Below are 21,426 nucleotides of genomic sequence, written 5' to 3' on the forward strand. Positions count from 1 at the left end.
CCTGCCGAGTCTGCCAGCCGTAACCTGGAGATGAGGTGCTCTGCAGCTCTAGCAGAGAATGCTTATAGAATAGCTGAGTGCTTTTCTACTTTGAGACCAGTCTTGGTTCCTTGTCTCACAATATGGGGAGAAGAAAACATACTGCTTCTGGCCAGTCAGTGATGGGCTCAGAGTAGCCTGTGAGCGTTTCAATGTAATTCCAGCTTTTGTTGCTCAGGCAGAAAGTAAGGTTGCACTGAAATTGATTGAGCCAAATGTATAAAGCTGAAGAGTTTAGAAGTCCATCTGCTTCCTTTGTTTCCCTTAACTTGATTGAAAATAGGCTACTGATTATTTTAAGTAAATTTCACTTAGAGTGCTACAGCATTTGAATTGTGGCAAAGCAGTAAATATTTAAAGACCTGTTCCCATTAGATCAGGCTATTGTTTACCAAAAAAAAAAAGATATAGAAGTATTTGTTGATCTTGGCTTTTACAGATAACAGTTTTTATTGCGCCTTAGTTTGAGCATTTGTTGCCTTGATGGTGCTTTAAAGTTCCTCTTTGTGCCATATGCAATATCCAGATCAAACTGTCTTTGAGCAGTATCTCTGAAGGTATGCTCTGAGCTGGGTGGAGTCCACCCGCAAGAATTCAGTTGTTCTAGTGGGTAAGAGTCCGGCACTGTACATCCATTCCCATTGCAAGGAGTGAGCTTGCCTCCATCCCCAGACCTAATTAATAAATTTGTCATGTCTTTCGCAGGTGCTGGCCATGTCAAGCCGTTCCTGGCTCAGTTATTCCTATCAGTCACGCTTCCACCTGACTCCCCTGTCGTACGAGACACTGGAGTTTGCGTCTGGTTTTGCTTCTGAGCAGTGCCCAGAGGGCATTGTAGCCATCTCCACAAACACATTGAGGTAAGAACTGATGGGGGAAAACGAATACTTCTGGGCCCGGATGCCAGGCAGGGGGAGAGGTGGTGAATTCGCACTAGATATTCAGAAGGAAAGAGGTAAAGTGACTTACCTTAAGAATTAAGGTTTTTTTGAGGTTATTTGGTTATGGATAATGATTTGACAGAAACACTTGGGTGGATTTCAGAAAACAAATGGAATACAAGGATAGTCATGCTGTCAAAAAGAAATTGGGTGCACTTCTCTGATTTGTATTTTCTAGCTTTTTTAAATAACAAATATAATTCAAGTTATCCTTAAATTCTCTGTCCCTTAGAGAGTAGGGAGCTGTTAATAAATGTGAACCTGTTGTGTATGAGGATCTTGTGGTTTGTGATCTGAATTGGCTACTTGGCAGAAAATAAGCCACGTGATTTAAGAAATCAGAGGCATGACAGGGTTGTATTTGTTGCCTTTTTAAAGTTCAGCTTAGATATTAAAAAGATAAAATAATAGGGGAACACAAGTTCAGGAGCTCTGCTTTATGCACTTGAACAGGCGCTTTTTTCATATCTGTCCTCATGGAAATATTACAGCATTCACTGCTTTTAAAGGAGTCATTCTTTCTGGAGAGACTTCTGGTTTTTAGTCACCAAATGCCAGAAGAACTGGCATTTCAGCTGGCAAGTCACAGGAAGAAAGACTTGGCATTGCATTTTTCATACTCTTTTAACTAAAGTGCCTCTGAGGAGCATTTGATTACATGTCAAAATCTGGGTCACGTTTAGATTCGGATGATGTGTTCCCCAAATGTGCACTTTCCCTCTTCCGTGTGCTCTTTGTTCCTCTCAGGGTAGACTTGCTTCAGCCCCACAGAAGCGTGTCCAAAAGGGACGGGCACTTGGAACGCACCCTGGGACAGTGAGAGCCCTCAAGTCAAGGACCCCGTGCTGCAGAGCACACCTGTCTCACAGCATAAGCTCCCATTTAGGATGCTAGTTTTGCCCTCCTCTCTGGAGCTGTTTGCTAGTTGCTGTCTGGCCCGAGAATGGTGCTGCTTGTCTCCCAGCACTGGCCAGTTTCACAGACGTAAAGCTCGACTCCAGCCGTGTTCTCTTGTGTTGCTGTTGTGACATGTGTTAAACAAGGTCCATCTTTGTCCCCCAGGATTTTGGCACTGGAGAAGCTGGGGGCAGTCTTCAACCAGGTTGCCTTCCCATTGCAATACACACCCCGAAAATTTGTCATTCACCCAGAGAGCAACAACCTGATCATCATTGAGACAGACCACAACGCTTACACTGAGGCCACCAAGGCACAGAGGAAGCAGCAAATGGCTGAGGTAATTGGGGTGGGGGACAGGTACCCATCCGTTCCCCAGAGGTGACTTCTGCAGCTGGAAATCCTCCCTGCCCGCTAGTTCCCGGCTGCTGTTGCCTGCAAGTTTTTGTGCCCTGTGTGAATGCAGGGGCTGAAGGGAGTGAAGATTTGCCTCGAAACACAAATTTCAGCGGAATACACTACTCCCCAGTGCTCCTTTCTTTGCATGTTATTATGACAGACTTTAAGAACCACGTATTGGAGAACAGTCCTGCTTGTGTAAGACTATTCTCTGGGTTTTCTGTGACTGTTTTGAGGATGTTTGGATTTCAGTGGGTTATTTTCTTCTCAATGTTGTTTCCTGAGTTGCTGATTTGGAGAAATAGCTCCCCAGACAACTGCCCCTTGGGCAGGGCGGAGCTGACACTGCTGTGCTCTGAGCTGCAGAGGCTCCCTTGGGAATAAGCTCGGGGCGGGTGGAAGCTTTAGGATTCGGTGGCTTTTATGTCTTCGCAGGCAGTACCTTGCCTTGGAATACCTGGACTTAAGGGCGGGGGGGGGCTATATTTTATGCAGAGCATCAGCATGTCTGGAAAGGAAATCAGCTTAGCTGTTCTTTTCTCCTGTCCTTCAATGTGCCATAGGAAATGGTGGAGGCTGCAGGTGAAGATGAGAGGGAGTTGGCTGCAGAGATGGCTGCAGCCTTCCTGAACGAGAATCTTCCCGAGTCCATCTTTGGTGCTCCCAAGGCAGGGAATGGACAGTGGGCCTCTGTTATCAGGGTGATGAACCCCATCCAGGGAAATACGTTAGATCTGGTCCAGCTAGAGCAGAACGAAGCTGCCTTCAGGTGAGAAGCATTGCCAGATGCAGCAAGAATCTCTGCTTGTGATGAGTCTTAATGTGGTTTTTTTCCTTGTTATGCTCAGCTTGTTACTGAGTTGAAATCCAGATGCAGCATGTTATCAAGAGACTGGCTTGAAATTCCAGAAGTGATTGCCACATGCTTAAAGCTTTTGTCTTGCCTTTCCTTCCCTTCCCACCGTGACCTGTCTGCATGTGACACTAAGAGCTGGTGCTTCAGATGTGTTTGCTGAACCCCAATGCTTAAAGAACAACACGGGGATGTAAATGACAGATAAGAGAGCCGGGAACAAGAGAATGTGCTGCTATCTCTCACTTCCCCTTCTCATTCAGATAAACTGAGCATAGATTAAGTGGGAAGGAAGTGTTAGAGGGACTGGAGGGGAAGACCAACACAATAACCATGAAGAATAGCGAGTGCTTCAGCAGGTGAAGTGGAGTTAGGTCATGCTAGTCCAAAAGGCTGACTCTGTCCTGTTTTGTCCAGGATTCCCAACCTGGCTGAGCTAGGCACCAGGCAGGAAATAACACTGGAAGATGAGGAAAGTTATATGTACATGTCCAAATTGGAACAGCCTTTGAAAAACAGCGTCTAGTGGAGCTTTGCACATTGCTAGGCAGTGTCCAGCCTGTGAAAGCATAAAACTAATGTTTTGGGCATATGTGACGGCTGGAGCACATCTTTTTATAATGGGGAGCGTGGAAAAATGAAAGAATCTGCGTTAAACATTTCTGCAGGGAGGAAAAATTACCTCTGAAAATGAAATGTCAGTGTTGGAAGGGTGGGCTCCCAAATCTCTGCCTGTCTGTTGTGCTGTCAGGGAATCCAGTCCGTATGTGCAGCGTTGGTTTGTGTCGTGATCGCGCTGATCTCCTGCCGTGTCTTGTCATCCCCAGCGTGGCTGTGTGCCGGTTCTCCAATACTGGTGATGAGTGGTATGTGCTAGTGGGAGTCGCCAAGGACCTGATTCTGAACCCACGCTCGGTTGCTGGAGGATTTGTCTACACATACAAGCTGGTGAATAGTGGTGAGAAGCTGGAGTTTCTGCACAAGGTGAGAGGGGTGAAAAGGCCTGTTTGGGTGACTGGGTCGTTTACAGGCAGCATTGGAATAGCTTTTATTTCACCTTGAATGCTATAGTGATATTGCCAGTACTCAATGAATTCTTGGCAAGATCATCATGCTGATGTTACACACTGGAAGCAGCCTCAGAGAAAATAAGCTTCCTCCTCCAAAATCACTTGGGACGTTTTTTGCAGAGATGAGGATTGAACACAGATCTCCCGAGAGTCCCAGTCCTTTGCATATAGTCTTTGCTATAGTCTTATCCATCTAATTGGGTAAATGGGAAAGGAGCAGTGTTTATCATGCCCCTGTTAGGGAGCAGAGAGAAACAGCTCTGTTTCCTTTTTGGAGTATGAGCTCAGAGAGCTGCTCTGAGCACTTGTTTACAAAGCAAATTCATACTTGGGTCACTTGAGCCCTGGTGCTAAGGCTCTCAGTCCTTGGCTGGCCACATGAAGCTGGTGTGAACTGTCATCTTTCGTCTGATGCTGGTTTGGTTGCATGTAGAAATGATTAGTCGCCTAGTGACCAACTTGCTTGACAGGTCTCTGGGGCTTTAGCGAGGGTTTCAGCAGAACTCTGTTAAAACAAAATTCTGTTCTTCTTCCCACATGCTTCCAGCATGGCCGAGATTTGAGCAGATGAGCACGTGGAAAGGAACGTTGTGGCTTACTCACTTCCTACGGTCCTGATGCAATGAGTGGGTTCTGTCCTGGACCAGGGCCTTTTCTGGTGCCACTGAACACCCACTTGGAAGTTGACAGAGCTGATGATGTGAAATAACTTCTCTTAGCCAGTGCAACCAAGCTGAGAATGCTGTAACTGGAAGCTCTCTACATGTTCCCATTCTCTGCTGTGGCTGATCCTTTTGGATTGATTAGTGGTGGGAGATTTTTCAGCCCTGAGTTACTGGAATTGTGGGCACACTGTAATTGTTCAGATGTAACGCTTCTTCAGTGGCAGCTTCAGAGCGTCTGTGGCAGATGGCTGAATTAGATTCATGCCTTTGTTTTAAAACCAGACAATCTGGATGGATTTAGACAAAGCATAAAATCTTTCTGTTGGGGATAAACAAAACTAAGAACCAAGGCAACAAGATCCTTGCCGTCCTTTGCTGCCTGCCCAGCGTGGGGTTCTTACAGCAGGCCTACGCTTCAGTTAAGGTGCACTGCCAGCAGTGTCCCGTCTGTGTAGTACCCAGAGCTCTGTTAGCACCACGTGTGGTATGTGCTGCTGTTGAAAGGCCTACAGAGGACTGACCTTTTGCCCCTCCTGTAGAAAAAAAGATTGTGATTTAGCCTTTTGCGTTGAAAGCCTTAGCACAGGCCAGTGAGCTTCAACCGAACCATTAGCTGAATCCATTCTGAAACTTGGTGTAAGGTTAGCTCTGTTAATGGGTGTCTCACAGTCGTCGTCTTCTCTCTCTAGACCCCTGTGGAGGAGGTTCCTGCAGCCATTGCTCCGTTCCAAGGTAGAGTCTTAATTGGAGTTGGAAAGCTCTTGCGTGTTTATGACCTGGGCAAGAAGAAACTGCTTCGGAAGTGTGAGAATAAGGTACTGGCTTTTGTTCTTGACCTGGGCTGTTAACTTGGAGCGAGTGATGCTTTGCAGCAGGAGTGAAACAAGGGTTTAGCTGCTACTCCAGCCCAAGCGTGTCTGTGCACTTGGACTTCAGAGCTGTGCCTGTGCCTTGCTGGTGTGGGCTGAGTGCATGCATCTAGAGCAGTGTTGGCAGCTCTGGCTGGACCGGGCTGTTGTGCTGCCCCTCTGCACCCCGAGCACACATTGCTTTCCTGTCGCCATTCAGATAGTAGTGTTGCAGGTTCCTTTTTGTACCAGCCCAACGCAGGCTGTTAATGGATGTGTGCAGGAGTTTCACGAGCCTGTGCAGACCGTGCCTTTGGCCATCTGCTGCAAATGTAAGAGGTCTTACCCAGATACAAAACAACGGCTGGAAATGTTTCCTTAGGTTAAGTGATCAGCAGGCTGGGGACAGAAGTTGGAGGATGCATATGAGCACCTCTTCAAATCCCCAGAATCTTGAAAAGGGGATTTTCTCCTTGAAGTAGATGATCCTTCTTACTCAGCATCTCTGGTACTTCAGGAAAAGATTGCAGAGCATGGGTTTCTAACTCTTAATTGCCTACTCCCTCTCTCATGCAAGCTGCATAACCTATGACAGTTGCTCATTACTGCACAAAGGAACTCCAGCAAGCTCAAAGGCAGACTGGGAACTTGTAGGGGAACATTTTTTTGTGTGTTGGGTGTTTTTTCTTTTGTTTTTTTTCCTGAATTATGACTCGCATGAAAAATTGAAGCTTTCCTTCTTGGGTCTTTCATGACCACAGTAGTGAGAGGACACTGAAGCAACGCCTGCTCAGTTCATAGCCTCACCAGCAGTGCTTGTTCTCTGGACATTACTCATATTCAGCAGGCTGAGAATGATGCATGGTGGATGTTAGGTTGCTGTCCTGGTTTCAGCTGGGATAGAGTTAATTTTCTTCCTAGGAGCTGGTACAGTGCTGTGTTTTGGATTTAGCATGAGAATAACGTGATAACCGATGTTTTAGTTGTTGCTGAGCAGTGCTTATACTAGTCGAGGACTCTTCAGCTTCTCATGCCCTGCCAGCAAGAAGCTGGGAGGGGGCACAGCCAGGACAGCTGACCCCAACTGGCCAAAGGGCTATTCCATACCATGGGACGTCATGCGCAGTAGAGAAACTGGGGGGAGTTGGCCAGGGGGGCGGTGACCGCTGCTCAGGGACTGGCTGGGCATTGGTCAGTGGGTGGTGCGCAATTGCATTGTGCATCACTTATTTTGTATATTCTATTATTATTATTACTATTACTACTTCCCCTTCCTCTCCTGTCCTATGAAACTGTTTTTATCTCAACCCACAGATTTTACTTTTTTTTTTCCCCTAATTCTTTCCCCCATCCCACTTGGGGGGGGGGGAAGTGAGCAAATGGCTGTGTGGTGTTTAGCTGCCTACCGGGTTAAACCACGACAGTTTCAAGGCCCTGTATTGACAGTGTATTTAGATTGGGGCTGTAGCGTGCCAGAAGTGAGAGGTAGTTTTGGAGGGAATGATGGGGAATGAGGAGTGAGCCATCGATCACAGGGGGAAATAGCGTTTCAGTTGGAGTAGGGTAGAGTTAATGGGTTACTCTTCCCTGTTTGAAGCACTCGGGTTTTGTCCTTTCTGTCTCAAAAGCACATCGCCAACTACATCTGTGGGATCCAAACCATTGGGCACAGAGTAATTGTTTCAGACGTTCAGGAGAGTTTCATCTGGGTGCGCTACAAAAGGAATGAGAACCAGCTCATCATCTTTGCTGATGACACTTATCCCCGGTGGGTCACTACGGCAACCCTGCTGGATTATGACACTGTGGCTGGAGCAGACAAGTTTGGCAACATCTGCGTGGTGAGTGTGCCTCGGAGAAGCTGGGGCTTTTTGGACATGACATATTTTTCCTTAAAACGTCCATGATTTGTCTTAAAAGAATGAGAATCTGTGCTTAGCTGGAGACAACGCCCTGTACCATTCACTTGTTTTTACAGGGTGACTAGCTGTTGTCATAGCCGATGGCTGCAGTTTATCAGTTTAATGAAAGCAAACAAGTTAAAGCATCAGCAGGTCAAAATTTAACATATTTCTGAAGCATTCATAACTTGTGTTGAAATTGCCCCAAAACTTGCTGTGAATAAGCCTTGAAACGAAGTTTGTGACTGTGAAAGAGCCCATGAGGACTTGCGTCAGGGTTATCACTCTTACTTTCCCTGACTAAACCTCATCGCTGGCATTTAGCTTTCTCTGTCACTTCCTCTTGAAAGTTTGCTTTGTCAGTGCTGACACTTCCCCACTTGGCTGGATTTCAGCAGGGGAGGAGGAAAGAATAGATGGTCTTTCTGCCAGAGCTTTGATCTCTTTCTGAAGTGTGCTCGGGTGCTTTGGAGTGCAGAGTTCGGCAAGTGTCAGACACTGCACCTGCAGGTTTTGGCCGACGCACACAAATCAATCCTCTTCAGTTTTCCTGCCCCACATCCATCAAACCGTTTCCTTAGCGGGAACTGCCTTCAAACCATTTTGACCATAACTCTCAGGGTGATCTGCAAGCGCCAGGCCAGGCAGAGGCCAGTCATGAGGTCCTGCCTGTGTTTCTGAGTGATAGGCCATCAGTCTTGACAACACGGTTGTCATTTAACTCTAAAGGCTTTGTTGGAGGAGCAAATGGATGATTTTGCTGCAAGTGTAAAGTGTTTCTTGTAGAGTCCACAAAAGCAGCCTTTCAAAGACCACAAGGATTCTCCGGAGATAATGTACTGCTTCTCTGCAGCCTGTTGACTCTTTCTTCCTCTTTCAATGCAGGTGAGATTGCCTCCCAACACCAATGATGAGGTAGATGAGGATCCCACAGGCAACAAAGCTCTCTGGGACAGGGGGCTTCTTAATGGAGCATCGCAGAAGGTAATGCTTCATGGGAAGCACGTGGTTATTGTGGGAAGAGAATACGCTGCTTTTCTGTGAAGTCTTCTGCAGTCTTGTCCAGGAGATGTATTGGCAGTTCTCCTACACATCTACCATGCTGTGGGTGATTGGTTTTCACTGTCACTGGGAGCCAAATTCAGTTTCTGAAGTCACGGCCGATCCCTGTTCAGTGATGTTTGACTGAAGCAGCACGCTCGTTTTTCTTTTCCTGCTTTCCCTCATTACTTGCATCCGTTTGTCCAGCTCAAGAGGGTAATTCAGTGGCATGCTGAGTTTTGCCATCTGGTCACAGGTGGAAGGCATTTCCTCTTTAGAAAGGTGTTTCAGAACTAGCAGGTAGCCGAATTTATTCTGCTTTCCTCTCTCAAGCCTTTTGATGCTTTTATGTATAAGCTAAAGAAAAAACATGCTTCTGTGGTTGACTTTCAGGCTGAAGTGATTATGAACTACCACGTGGGAGAGACGGTGCTTTCCTTACAGAAGACCACCCTGATCCCAGGAGGCTCTGAATCTCTTGTCTATACCACCTTATCGGGGGGGATAGGAATCTTGGTCCCTTTTACTTCCCATGAGGTACGCAAGCCCCATCATTGTGCTGCAGAGTTGCTGCTTTTCTGTGTGCTCATCCCCAGGCAGTATATTAATGTGCTGCCTCCCTTGAGGGTAACTCTAGGGCTCTGCAGTGCGTGAAAACCTGGGCTGCAGGAAAGCCTGTGGCTGCGGGACGGGCTCCGATGCAAAGGGGAAGAGAAGGAGCTTGTTAACTCCTCCGTCTGCATCGGTTCTGTGAAGAGTTGAGAGCTTTTCTTGTTGCGCTGCTGTTCTAAATCTGTTTGTGCTCCAGAGGAGCTCTTGGGTGACTTAGTGTCCATGAGGGAGGGATCCTTTGGCATACTTTGTGTAGCCTGTAAACTCTATTGATCGGGCACTGATGCTTCAAGTCCTGAAGATGGTATAGAGAGGTAGTCCTCTCTATTTGCTGTGGCCTCTTGGAGCAGCAGATGCCAAGACGTTCACTCTTTGAGTTTCACCTCCGTGCTGCACAGCTGCTATATGCTCCAATTCGTGGCCGATCCCGGCCAAGGTGGCACAGTTGGCTGCTTAGCTCTGCTGTGGGTGCTCTCAGGGTGGAGGTGGTGAGGGGGTAACCGTGACCTTGGCTGCTGTGTGCAGGGCTGCTCTGGCAGAATCTGGTAATGGCAATGTTTCAGCCAGCGCAGGAGCACCTGGCTGATGGGTCCCATCTCGCCTTGGCAGTGGCACTGACGTGTAGCAAACTCTTCTCTTACCGATTCTTAATCTCCCCAGGATCACGACTTCTTCCAGCATGTGGAAATGCACTTAAGGTCTGAGCACCCTCCTCTGTGTGGACGAGACCATCTCAGTTTCCGCTCCTACTACTTCCCGGTGAAGGTAGGTCTGAGTATTTAGGATCAGCTGGGCACAGGGGTGCAGAGACTCGCTCTGGGACACGGAACTGCTTTGAGGCGTGGCAGGAGCAAGTCACGGTTGCTGTTCAGTGGGGGGGGCTGGGGCGACGTAAACCATAGCTGGTGTAGTGACTGTGGCAGGAGCTGAAGCTAGCTCTTGAATAGCACTCTGTAAGGAGAGCAGTACTTGGCACTTAATATACCGTGTCTGTTTTGGTTTAACCCTCGTACTGAGCCTTCTGAGGGTTGGTCTTGAGACCCAAGCCCAGAGGTGCTGCTGCTGTGCTTCTGTACTTTCCACATCATCCCCTTTTTCCATCAGGAGAAGCAGCATTACATAGCTGTTTGCGTGGCTAGGTCAAACTGGGTGTTGCCTTTGGGATGTATTTTTCCACCACCATTGAAAAGGGAAATCTCCTAAGAAATGGCTGTTCCTGCCTATTTCTGCTTTTGAGGAACTGTGTGTGAAGCTGTCGATGGCTAAATGCTGTGACCAGAAGGGTCCAGAGCACTGGACCAGAGTAACCATGGTAGTGGTAACAGCTACCAGAGTAACATGTGTAGTGTCAGTCAGAAAACTGTCCCAGCAGCTGAAGCTGTCCAAGCGCCGAGGGTGTTCTTGTTTTTGATGAGCTTCAGGCTGATTTGCAGCATCCACAATCTCAAAGATGTCTCACATCTGACTGAAGGTGCCCTTCCGTCATCTTTTACAGCCTTCCCAGCACAGTGCTTGGACCCAAGTCGGATCCGTCTTCCCTTCCCTTGTGTGATTCTTCAGCTGCACCCAGGCTTTTTGGGTTTCTCCTTCGTTAATCAAGCTGGCCAGTAATTAATTTGATGCTAATTGCTGCTATTCAGTAGATGAGGTCACCGAGCATGGTCTTGTTTCCAGGACAGGTTTAAGAAGCTTCTGGGAACAAACTGATGCCATTTTTCCCTGTTTAGGCAGGGTTTGGCGCCTCTGTGTTGTGTCACTTCAATGCTCTCCTCCTTGTCCCTCCAGAATGTGATCGATGGGGACCTGTGTGAGCAGTTCAACTCCATGGAGCCTAACAAACAGAAGAATGTGGCCGAAGAGCTGGACCGGACCCCACCCGAGGTGTCCAAGAAGCTGGAAGACATCCGCACGCGCTACGCTTTCTGAGCGGCAGCTGGCAGGAGCAGAGCTTCTCGCTGGGCTCCTATGGACGCTCTTCCAAGCACAGCTGGGAGGAGGAATGTGTGCTTTTTTCCCCTTTTTAAATACTGGTTTGCTCCTCTTGGTTTATGTTTCAAAGTAATGTGACCCCAGTAAACGCAGTGTCAGATATTAGGTCTCCCAACACATCCCGCTGCTTATGTGAAGGCTCCTGACGTTCTGGCTTCCGGCCAGAGAGATTCCCTCTTGGGAAGTGCCCAAGGAAGGGTGCAGACTTGACCCTCAGCCCCATCTCCTTGGCCCCCCTTGAGGGTGGGGGAGCCCGAGGGTGTCTTGCGCTGGCCTTGCAGAAAGCCCTGTAGGGCAGATCCAGCTGAGCCTTTGTAGGATCAAGTGGGTTTTGCAATTTCCCAGCTTTTTGGTAAAGGAAATGGCTGTGGTGTGATTCGGGATTACCGGGCTCCTTTTAGTAGTCGGTGGCGAGAAGCTCTGGGCTTCCACCAGCCCTGGGAGCAGCCGGTGGGAAGCCTGGCTGTGTGGAGGGCGTAACTGTCACACTTGTCTTGAACGTTTTTCTCTGAATTGCAAGGGGGTTTTGGACTCACCATTTCTGACTGTTTTCCCTGTAAATAAGAGTTTTGTACAATGTTGACTCTTGGGGGTGGGGAAGAGCGAGGCCTGAGTCTGGGACTTGATTTTGTTTCGTAATAACTTTGGCAAGAGCAGTGTCTCCAAGCTGTGACTGTGAGCAGCACATGAAGAATAAAAGCCTGTTTTTTTAACTAGCCTGACTCTGGGCCTCCTCTCCTTCGCAGCAGCTGTTGCTGACCTGGCGGGAGCAGGAGGGGCGGAGGAGGACTACAGAAACGTGCACACCCTCAACCCCGCGCCCTGCGTGGATGCTGGAGCCGTGCTGCGGCCCTGCAGGTGTTGGCCTGCAAGCCCCTCTCCGCCCCCCGTTCCCTGCCTGCTCTGCCTGGAGCTGGCCCCGAGCCCGGCAGCGCGTCTTGCAGCCAGTGCTGCCGCTCTCCAGCGCCGGTCTGCCCCGGGACACACACAAAGCGGGGTACGTGGAGAAAGGGTGGGCGGGAAGGGTCTTTCCCCCAGCTACTGTTTCTCCAGCTCTTCCAGGGCATGGCTGCGGCTCAAGATTCCTTCTGTTGCCCTGTGAAGCAGCTGCAGCTCTCGGAGGAGCAGCTGGCTGCCAGGACAGCTGGGGGAAGGTGTTGCTGCCTGCTAGCTAGCTGCGAAGGCTCACAGCCGGAGCTCACCCACAGCAGGTGCTTCCCGGTCTTGCCTCCCCTCTCGGCTTTGCCCTGGCTTACTCCTGTGAGTAGGTCTGTCTCCGCGGAGCGGAAGGCCTCCCGTGACGCGTGGCAGCCCATGAAGGGGCCTGGTGCTGCCAGCGCTGCTCCTTACCCGGGGCTTGGAAAGACGGGTGGCTCCCGGCCCCGTGAACACTCCGTGTTCCTCCTTTGCTGTGTGTGCTGCGCGGGGTGAGGGTGAACACGTGCCCTCCTGCCCTGTCCTTTGTCCCCTCTGCTCCACTCTCCCGCTTCGGTGTGTTGCTACAGGACCGTGTTGGCAGGGGCTTAACCCAGGGCTGCACCCCTGATGTGGCACCCAGCCATGGCTGCTTGCCCCACCCATCCTCTGCCTGGGGGTGAAGGGCTCTGTGCTTCCTTCCCGCACCTTACCGGGGACGGCTGCGTCAGGGGAGCAGTAAATACATGAGCTGAACTTGGTGGGGTCTCGCCTGTGGCTTGTCATGGATGTGGGGTGCCCACCCAGTGCTCCCTGCGTTCCCCATCCCCTTGGCCTCCCCCACGGTGTGATGCCTGCTCTGGACCGGGGGGTGCTTCCAGCAGGACTTGGCATTTGGTGTGTTGGTAGTCCTAAGGGTGAAATCGCACCTTGGGGGGGGGACGGGACACTCAGGGTGTTCCCAAACTGGTTCCAAGTGCAAGGTTTTGCTTCCTTGGCCCGGCCTGCGTAAATAACCTGTCTCCAGCGCAAGGCTGGAGGAGCAGGTGGGCTGCTCCGGGAGCTGGCTGAGCCCCCAAGCCCCCCTTTGCCTGTGGGGCTCCAAGCTGGGGTCCCCCAGCCTCCCTGGGGAGGGGGGGGGGGGGGGGTCTCCCAGCGAGGGCTCTCCCCGGGCCCCTGCAGCTGCAGGGTGCTGGGCTCCTGCTGACACATGGGAGCAAAGCTCCCGGGGCCGGTGCAGTGTGCTGGGGGCTGTTTGCCTTGGGCTTGCACCAGCGGTGATTTCCAGCCTGGCACAGCCAAGGAGGGAAAACTGCCTCCAGCAGCTCCCTGCTTTCCCTTCTCTTCCTCGCCCCATCCCGGCTGCCAAGCTGATGACTACGTGGGCAGGGAATGCTATTAAATGGCTTCCTCTAACGCCTGCAGCAGATGCGGGCAAAATCCCTGCGGACACCTAGGTGAGGAGCTCGACCAGCTCCTTCCCCTGCGCGCAGCTGAGCATCTTGCCCCCAGCCCGGAGCTGGGAGGGAGGCGAGGGCTGTGCCCAGGAGCTGGCCGGGGCCGGGGGGAAGCTTGGCAGGAGAGCGGCTGCGGCCCTGACTCCATGCCAGGGGAATCCCAGCACGCTCTCCTCGCATGCATTCCTTCCCACGCGTTTCCCTGGGAGCGCTGACCCCGCTCTTTGATAGCTGGTTTCTCTTGCCGACCCCTTGGATGCCCGGCAGCCCCGAGCACAGAGGCAGCCAGCTCTCCCAAGGGGCTCTTCGGGGCGGCGGGGGGGAGGACGGTGTCCCGTGTCCCCCGTCCCCTGCTCCTGGCGGGTTCAGCCCCGAAGCATCCCGAGAAGACAGCGTGGGCTTGGGCCTGAGGGAGCGGGAGTCCTGCTGGCCTGGAGACAGCCAGGGATCCCCCAGCCCTTCTAAGATCGCTCTGGGCAGCCTCCCCTGCCCGCAGCGCGGCCCTCGCACAGGCACGTGCCGGGAAACGCCGGGCTGACACTCACTTCAAGTGCCCTGAAGTGTGTCTGTGGGTGCCCAGCCCGGTGAGCACCGTGGGACATGTGGCCAGGGGAGCCAAGTGCCCTGGGGGTGCTGGTGCTGGCAGAGCAGAGCCCCCCAGGGAGCCTGGGGGTGTGCAGCGTGGTTAGCCGAGCACCCCGGGGAGCGTGTGGGCACCCAGCTGGGTTGGGGGACCGCCCTGGGGGCACGCTGCAGGGCTGGCCCAGCACCCTGAGGAGCAGGGGGGCATGCAGCGTGGTTAGCCAAGCACCCCAGGGGCACCCAACTGTGTCGTCCAAGCACCATGGGGAAACTCAGCTGGGTTAGCCGAGCACCCCAGGGGCACCCAGCTGGGGTGGGCCAAGCACCTGTGGAGCACCTAACTGGGGTAGCCAAGCACCCCAAGGAGCAGGGAGGGACCCAGGTGGGCTAGCTGAGCACCCTGGGGACACCCAGACTGGGTAAGCTGCACACCCTGTGGACACCCACCCGGGCTAGCTGAGCACCCTGGGGACACCCATCTGGGCAGGTTGAGCACCCCAGGGGCACCCAGCCTGGCTAGCTGAGCATCCCAGGGACACCCAGCTGGGCTAGCTGAGCACCCCCAGGGGCACCCAGCTGGGCTAGCTGAGCACCCCGAGGACACCCATCTGGGCTAGCTGAGCACCCCAGGGGCACCCGGCGGGGCTATCTGCGTACCCTGTGGACACCCACCCGGGCTAGCCGCCCGCCCCGGGGACAGCCGGCCGGGACAGCCGAGCACCCGCGGCGGGGCCGGGCCGGGCCGGGCCGGGCCGGGCCGTGCGGGGCGGTCGCTCGGTCCCCGCTCCCCGCCCGGCCCCCGGCAGCCGCCCCGCCCGCTCCCCGCGCCGCCGCCCCCCGCCCGCCTCCCGGGAAGCGCGGGCACGGCCCCGCCGCCGCCGCCGCCGCCCGCGGGGAGACGCGTCCCGCGCCCGGCGGCCCCGCGCGCCGCGCCAGGTGGGTCCGCGGGCGCCTCGCGCGTGGGGGCGCGTGGGGGGGCGGGCCCGCGCGGGAGCGGCCCGCGCGGCGGGGGGCGGCGGGGAGGGCCGGGCCGCGCCGCGGCGGCGGGGGGGGGGGGGGGGGGGGGGGGCTGCGGCTGGTGGCGCGCGGCCGCGCGTGGGGGCGCGGCGCGACCGCCGCCGCGCGTGGGGATGCGGCCCGGCCGCGTTTGCCTAGGGACATGGCGCGGGGACATGGCACGCGGGTGCCTTCGCGTGGGGACGCGGTGTGGGGGCGTGGGACGGCCCCCTTCGCGTGGGGAGATGGCGCGGCCCCTTCGCGTGGGGACGTGGGGTGGGCACACGGCGTAGGGACACAGCACGGCCCCCGCGCTGGGACACGGCACGGGGGACACGGCGCGGCTGCCTTCCCCCGGGTCGTGGCATGGGGACACGGCATGGCCCCCTCTGCACGGGGACGTGGTGTGGGGATGCGGGAGGGGCCCCTTCTGTGTGTGCCACACCGTGCGGGGACACAACACGCCCCCCCCCCTTCGCGTGGGGACGTGCTGTGGAGGACACAGCACAGGGGACGCGCTGTGGTCCCCTTCCCGTGGGGTGACAGCGTTGGGGACACGGCACAGCCCCCTTCGCGTGGCCGTGGGGACGCGACACGTCCCCCTCTGCGTGGGGACCCAGCGTGGGGTGGCCTGGCCACGTCGCCAGCCCCTTCCCCCAGCGCTCCTTGGCTGAGCTCCTGCTGAGGCCGGACAAACTCATTGCTGGGATAACGGTGATGGGCTGGGCCCCCCCCCCCAGCCCCCGGAAATCCCCTGGGGGCGGCGCCGGGGGAAGCCCTGGCAGCCCTGCCCCGAGTGGGGCACAGGCACCCACTGCTCCACGGCACCCACAGCGCTCCGGGGCCACCCGGGGCTCACGTGGGACCGTCCCCGTCCCACAGCCCCTGGGGTGCGGAGCGGGTGCCCTCCCTGGGGGCTGCAGCCCGGGCGCCCGCCTGCCCTGGGGCTGCAGCCAGGGCTCTCTCCCCCCAGATCCCCTCTTGCAGTGCAGGGGGGGTCCCGCACCCCCGGAGCTCATCCCTGCCAGCACCCTGTGATGGCCCCGGGACCTGCTGCCTCCCTGCAGCCAGCTGGAGAGGAGAAGCCAGCGGGGACGGCCGGGGAGGGGGACTGACCCCCCGTCCATGGCAGGGGGCAACCGCCCGGGGCTACCGGAGAGCAGCCCAGCGCCCGGGGCCTGCGCCCGTCCCTCGTCCCCCCGCCGTGCTCACCGCTGCCCAGGAGGCTCCCGGCAAGCCCCGGCCATGTAGGTGCAGCCCGGTGCTCTGCCGACAGCCGCTGTCAACATGCAGCAGGGCTACGCAGCTGTCCTGTGTGAGTACAGCTTGGGGACCCGGGGCGGGGGGGATGGCCTCGGGGGTCACCCCAGTGGGTGTCCCCGAGGGGGGGGGGGGGAGTGACGCCGCTTGCTTTCGGCTGCCCAGGTGTCCTGGCTGTGCTGGGGCTGGAGGCTGCTGCGCTGGGCGAATGTGAGCTCACCCGCCTGCTCCAGGACAAGCTGCAGTACGAGATGCGCCTGCAGTACATGGTAACCCCCAGTTTTTGGGGGGTGAGGGCACACGTGGCATTGCAGGGCCCGGGTTTTCTGTGGGGGGGGACGTGGGAGGGCAGCACCCACTGCCTGTACAGTGACTGGGTGCTGGGGGGGGGGGTGGTGGTGGTGGTTTTTTTTTTACCGGGGGCAACTTGTGCCAAACGGTGCCCAGAGCTGCTTCTGCCGGTGCATCTTTGGGGGTTGACCACGTCAAAGGGCTTCTCCACCGGTCCCCCGGTGTCACGCCGAGGCCGGCAGGGATGTCCCCGTCACTTTGCTGCCAGCCCCTGTGCTCTTCTCCACCTTTCCAGAAACACTACTTCCCTATCGACTACACGGTCCAGGTCCAGTACGAAGAGGTGCTGAGGCCGTCCAACATCACCCGCCTGGTAAGACGGTGGCAGGGGATGGCCCCCTGACAGGGACACTCCGGGGACCCGCGGAGGCTCTGAGGGTCTCACCCAGGGCACCCTCTCGCCCGCAGCGCAACGGGACGGTGTCGGAGGCGGCGCTGCGGTACCTCTGGTTCCATGTCAGCTCCCAGGCGGTGCTGCGGATCCGTGAGGTGCTGCCGGAGAAGCACCCGTCCTGGAAGTACACCCAGGAGCTGTGCCAGCTCTTCGACGCCCTGGGCAAGGAGTACAGCAAGTACCGGCAGGTGGGGAGACCCTGGGGTCCCCCCGGCACCCCAGCCCGGCCGCACGCTCGCACGCAGCCTTGCACACCCCTTGCAGGGGTGCTGCGTGCACACGCAGCGTGCAAGCAGCCGGTGCCTGCACACGCAGACACGCGTGTTGCGTGCTCACGTGGCACGCGTGCAGATGTAGGGGTGCACAAGCGGTACCCGCACCCACACGGCGCACAGACGTGCCTTGAGGACACGCACCCGCGGGCGTGAACACCCAGGGGGGCGCGGCACGGGCGTGCACAGCCCCCCCCTGCATGTGGGTCTTGTGGGAGGGCTGGCATGGGCAGGATGCTGGGGGGCAGAGGTTGGCACCAGGGGTGCGGAGCCGTGGGGCGGTGCCGGGGGATATTCCACATCTGGCATTGGTGGTTCAGTGGTAGAATTCTCGCCTGCCACGCGGGAGGCCCGGGTTCGATTCCCGGCCAATGCAGCCAGAATTTTTCTTGCCTCCAAACCCCCCTGGGGGGCCGGCAGGGCTGGGGGGCGGGGAACGGGACCGTCACCACCACCATCATGGGGTGGCAGTGCCACGGCCGGAGGGGGGGATCCTGCAGAAGGTGACCCCCGAATTCATCCCCGTTTTCCCAGTGGCGGTACCTTGCAGCAGAGGTCCTGCCTCTCCTCCCAAGCCTCTGCCGCCTCGATGGAGCTGCTGCACCCCAGAGGCAGCTGCATTTGGGTGCTGGGTTGGGGTGACCTGTCACAGCTGGGTCTCCAGGGTGAACCCAAAGTGAGGCCGGGTTGTCCTGTGCCGTGGGGCAGGTTCTGCAGCCCCTCCAAGGAGAGAGCGAGCTTTGCTCGGTCTTCTCATCAGAGTGTTAACTCTGAAGGCTAATGACAACCCCCCCTGCCTTGCTGGAGGTGGTGTGTGAGGCAGCAGGAAGAGGCGCTCCCATGGCTTGCTCCCCGGCGTGAGAGCTGTCCGTTGGGGTCCCCTCTCTGGGGAGGGGTTCACAGCCGGCGGTGCCTGTCCCCGCTGCTCCCACCCCCCTGGGTTTGGGGCCGTGAGGCGGTGCCGTGGGGTGCCTCACATCTGGCATTGGTGGTTCAGTGGTAGAATTCTCGCCTGCCACGCGGGAGGCCCGGGTTCGATTCCCGGCCAATGCAGCAGCTGCAGCTTTTGCACCCCAGTGTCCCTGGGGGGATCTTGGGGGCTGCTGGGGTGCCCGTGGGGGGCGGCCCAGATGCTCCCTTTGCCCCCTGGGTGGGTGCTCAGGCTCCAAGGTTGGCAGCACCAGCTCTGTAGTGCGTGTCCCTGGCTTGGTGGCATTGTGGGGGCAGTGGGAGGAGCTGGTTTGGTGGCAGGGAGGGACACTGCCTTTTTGGCAGTGAGGGTCCCTGGCTCGGTGGCGGTGAGTGTCCATGGCTTGGTGGCAGTGAGGGTCCCTTGCTCTGTGGCAGTGAGGGACGCTGGCTCAGGAGCAGCGGGGGGTGCTGGCCCCTGTCAAGGGTGCCCAGGCCACAGAGCCGTGGGGTGGCTGTGGGCAGCCCCACATCTGGCGTTGGTGGCTCAGTGGGACGATTTTCGCCTCCGCCACCCCCTCCCTAGGTTTGGTTCCCAGCCAATGCAGTCCTGATGTCCCACCCTTCGCCTCCACAGCTCTGCCCCCCCCCCCCCCCCCCCCCAACTGGGGCTCCATGCGGCTGCGGGCTGCTCGGGGCTGCTCGGTGCTGCTGCGCCCCACAGGCAGCTGCATTTAGGTGCTGGGTGGGCCTGGGGGTGACAGGGCTGGCCTGTCACAGCTGGGTCTCCAGGGTGAACCCAAAGTGTGGCCGGGTTGTCCTGTGCCGTGGGGCAGGTTCTGCAGCCCCTCCAAGGAGAGAGCGAGCTTTGCTCGGTCTTCTCATCAGAGTGTTAACTCTGAAGGCTAATGACAACCCCCCCGCCTTGCTGGAGGTGGTGTGTGAGGCAGCAGGAAGAGGCGCTCCCATGGCTTGCTCCCCGGCGTGAGAGCTGTCCGTTGGGGTCCCCTCTCTGGGGAGGGGTTCACAGCCGGCGGTGCCTGTCCCCGCTGCTCCCACCCCACTGGGTTTGGGGCCATGGGGCAGTGCCGTGGGGTGCCCCACATCTGGCATTGGTGGTTCAGTGGTAGAATTCTCGCCTGCCACGTGGGAGGCCCGGGTTCGATTCCCGGCCAATGCAGCAGCTGCAGCTTTTGCACCCCAGTGTCCCTGGGGGGATCTTGGGGGCTGCTGGGGTGCCCTTGGCGCGGGGGGGCACCCCTGGCACCGCTGTCCACTGTGCCCCCTGGGTGGGTGCTCAGGCCCCCAGGGGTGGCATTTCTTGGAGGCTGAGCCAGCGCCCCTTGGTGACTCCCGAAGGTCTGTTGCAGGGAGCTGCTGGTGGCAGTGAGGGCCACTGGGTCGGTGGCTGTGAGTGTCCCTGGCTCAGGGACAGTGGAGGACACTGGTTTGGTGGCAGTGAGGGTCCCTGGCTTTGTGGCAGTGAGTATCCTTGGCTCAGTGGCAGTGAGGGGCACTGGTTCAGGGCCAGTGATTTTCCATGGCTTGGTGGCCATGAGGGTCCTTGCTCGGTGGCAGTAAGTCACCCTGGCTTTCAGTGGCAGTGAGTGTCCGTGGCTCGGTAGCAATGAGGGTCCTTGGCATGGTGGCAGTGAGGGTCCCTGGCCCAGGGCAATGGGGGCTTCTTGGGGCTGGAGGGTGCCGCTGCAACCCAGAGGCAGCTGCATTTGGGTGCTGGGTGGGGGTGGCCTGTCACAGCTGGGTCTCCAGGGTGAACCCAAAGTGTGGCCGGGTTGTCCTGTGCCGTGGGGCAGGTTCTGCAGCCCCTCCAAGGAGAGAGCGAGCTTTGCTCGGTCTTCTCATCAGAGTGTTAACTCTGAAGGCTAATGACAACCCCCCCGCCTTGCTGGAGGTGGTGTGTGAGGCAGCAGGAAGAGGCGCTCCCATGGCTTGCTCCCCGGCGTGAGAGCTGTCCGTTGGGGTCCCCTCTCTGGGGAGGGGTTCACAGCCGGCGGTGCCTGTCCCCGCTGCTCCCACCCCCCTGGGTTTGGGGCCGTGAGGCGGTGCCGTGGGGTGCCTCACATCTGGCATTGGTGGTTCAGTGGTAGAATTCTCGCCTGCCACGCGGGAGGCCCGGGTTCGATTCCCGGCCAATGCAGCAGCTGCAGCTTTTTGTCCCCTGGGGGTCATCTTGGTGATGCCCTGGTGACCTGTCCCTGCAGACAGACGTGGAGGCGGTGGTGGCCGACCTGGTGAAGCTGGTCCACAGCGCAGGCGCCGAGAGCCGGAGGAAGGCCGTGCGCCCCAAGGCGCTGCTGGACAACTGCCTCAAGGTCATGAGGATGCTCTACGGAGCGCCCTGTGAGTGGGGACCGGGTGGGGACCTTGGGGGACGGAGGTGCCATGCATGGGAGTCCTGTCCCACCCGGTGACGCCTGTCCCCTCTGCCCAGGTCGGTGGGAGTCCACCTAACGCCGCAGAAGACCCCTTTGCTCGACGCCTTCTCCTTGCCCTGTGGCCCAGGACGCTGCCTCTGCTCTGCCCCTCCCAGCAGAGCCCCTTGGGGATCCCCAAGGAAGATGCAAAGGGGGACAAATGCCACCCCCCTCCGGGACCAAACGTCACTCCCTCTGGGACCCTGGGACTGTGCACGGCCACGGGGTCGGCCCCGTCCAAAATGCCAGGCACCTTCTGCACGGGTGCGGGCTGGGGGGGGCTCAGACACAGCCCCCCCCCCCCCCTCCCCCCCCCCCCCCCCACGGGCAGGCAGCTGCCGGCTGCCTGGGGGGGACATGCTGCCTTGCCCTGCCCACAGCGGGGGGCGAGGGCATTGCCCGGTTCCTCTCGGTTTGTATTTTTTTTCCTCAGCTTTCATTAAACACCAGGTAATTCTCTAGCGCTCAGCATTGCAGCTCAGCTTCCAACCAGGTCCCGGGAGCCTCCAGCCTTACCCGAAATAAAGGACCAGCAGATAGAACCCCAGCTGCCTCTTCATTTGGGGTGTCAGTCCCCTCCCTCGGCTTTGCGGGGGAGAT

General features: G+C 57.0%; 2 protein-coding genes and 4 non-coding genes across 6 annotated transcripts in view; all 6 read left to right on the forward strand.

The window, feature by feature from the left end:
• The window catches only part of SF3B3 (splicing factor 3b subunit 3), a 30,615-nt gene extending 18,644 nt beyond the window's left edge, over positions 1 to 11,971 (forward strand). The window contains exons 17-26 of the mRNA XM_076349449.1: positions 745 to 899; positions 2,043 to 2,217; positions 2,840 to 3,045; positions 3,957 to 4,113; positions 5,554 to 5,679; positions 7,341 to 7,553; positions 8,499 to 8,597; positions 9,048 to 9,191; positions 9,927 to 10,031; positions 11,052 to 11,971. Coding sequence (XP_076205564.1) covers positions 745 to 899; positions 2,043 to 2,217; positions 2,840 to 3,045; positions 3,957 to 4,113; positions 5,554 to 5,679; positions 7,341 to 7,553; positions 8,499 to 8,597; positions 9,048 to 9,191; positions 9,927 to 10,031; positions 11,052 to 11,192 — 1,521 coding nt within the window. The 3' untranslated portion in view covers positions 11,193 to 11,971. The remainder of the gene's footprint in view (positions 1 to 744; positions 900 to 2,042; positions 2,218 to 2,839; positions 3,046 to 3,956; positions 4,114 to 5,553; positions 5,680 to 7,340; positions 7,554 to 8,498; positions 8,598 to 9,047; positions 9,192 to 9,926; positions 10,032 to 11,051) is intronic.
• A 4,451-nt stretch (positions 11,972 to 16,422) lies between these two features.
• Positions 16,423 to 21,135, forward strand: IL34 (interleukin 34). Its single transcript, XM_076348975.1, has 6 exons — positions 16,423 to 16,520; positions 16,631 to 16,734; positions 17,052 to 17,129; positions 17,225 to 17,398; positions 20,614 to 20,752; positions 20,844 to 21,135. Exons 1-6 carry the CDS (start codon positions 16,493 to 16,495, stop codon positions 20,861 to 20,863), a joined length of 543 nt encoding a protein of 180 aa, XP_076205090.1. The 5' UTR covers positions 16,423 to 16,492; the 3' UTR covers positions 20,864 to 21,135.
• Positions 17,788 to 17,858, forward strand: TRNAG-GCC (transfer RNA glycine (anticodon GCC)). The gene has a single exon. It is a non-coding gene; the product is annotated as a tRNA-Gly (tRNA).
• TRNAG-GCC (transfer RNA glycine (anticodon GCC)) lies at positions 18,465 to 18,535 on the forward strand. The gene has a single exon. It is a non-coding gene; the product is annotated as a tRNA-Gly (tRNA).
• TRNAG-GCC (transfer RNA glycine (anticodon GCC)) lies at positions 19,501 to 19,571 on the forward strand. Its single transcript has one exon. It is a non-coding gene; the product is annotated as a tRNA-Gly (tRNA).
• Positions 20,479 to 20,549, forward strand: TRNAG-GCC (transfer RNA glycine (anticodon GCC)). Its single transcript has one exon. It is a non-coding gene; the product is annotated as a tRNA-Gly (tRNA).
• Positions 21,136 to 21,426: the final 291 nt, after the last annotated feature.

The sequence above is a fragment of the Aptenodytes patagonicus genome, chromosome 11 (genome assembly GCF_965638725.1).
Source record: "Aptenodytes patagonicus chromosome 11, bAptPat1.pri.cur, whole genome shotgun sequence".
Taxonomy (NCBI): domain Eukaryota; kingdom Metazoa; phylum Chordata; class Aves; order Sphenisciformes; family Spheniscidae; genus Aptenodytes; species Aptenodytes patagonicus.

Excerpts from the sequence above, each read along its gene's own strand:
- IL34 (XM_076348975.1), top strand. The coding sequence starts at position 16,493 with ATGCAGCAGGGCTACGCAGCTGTCCTGT. Across the intron at positions 16,521-16,630 it reads GGGCTACGCAGCTGTCCTGT|GTGTCCTGGCTGTGCTGGGG; the intron begins GTGAGTACAGCT and ends TCGGCTGCCCAG. Across the intron at positions 17,130-17,224 it reads CGTCCAACATCACCCGCCTG|CGCAACGGGACGGTGTCGGA; the intron begins GTAAGACGGTGG and ends TCTCGCCCGCAG.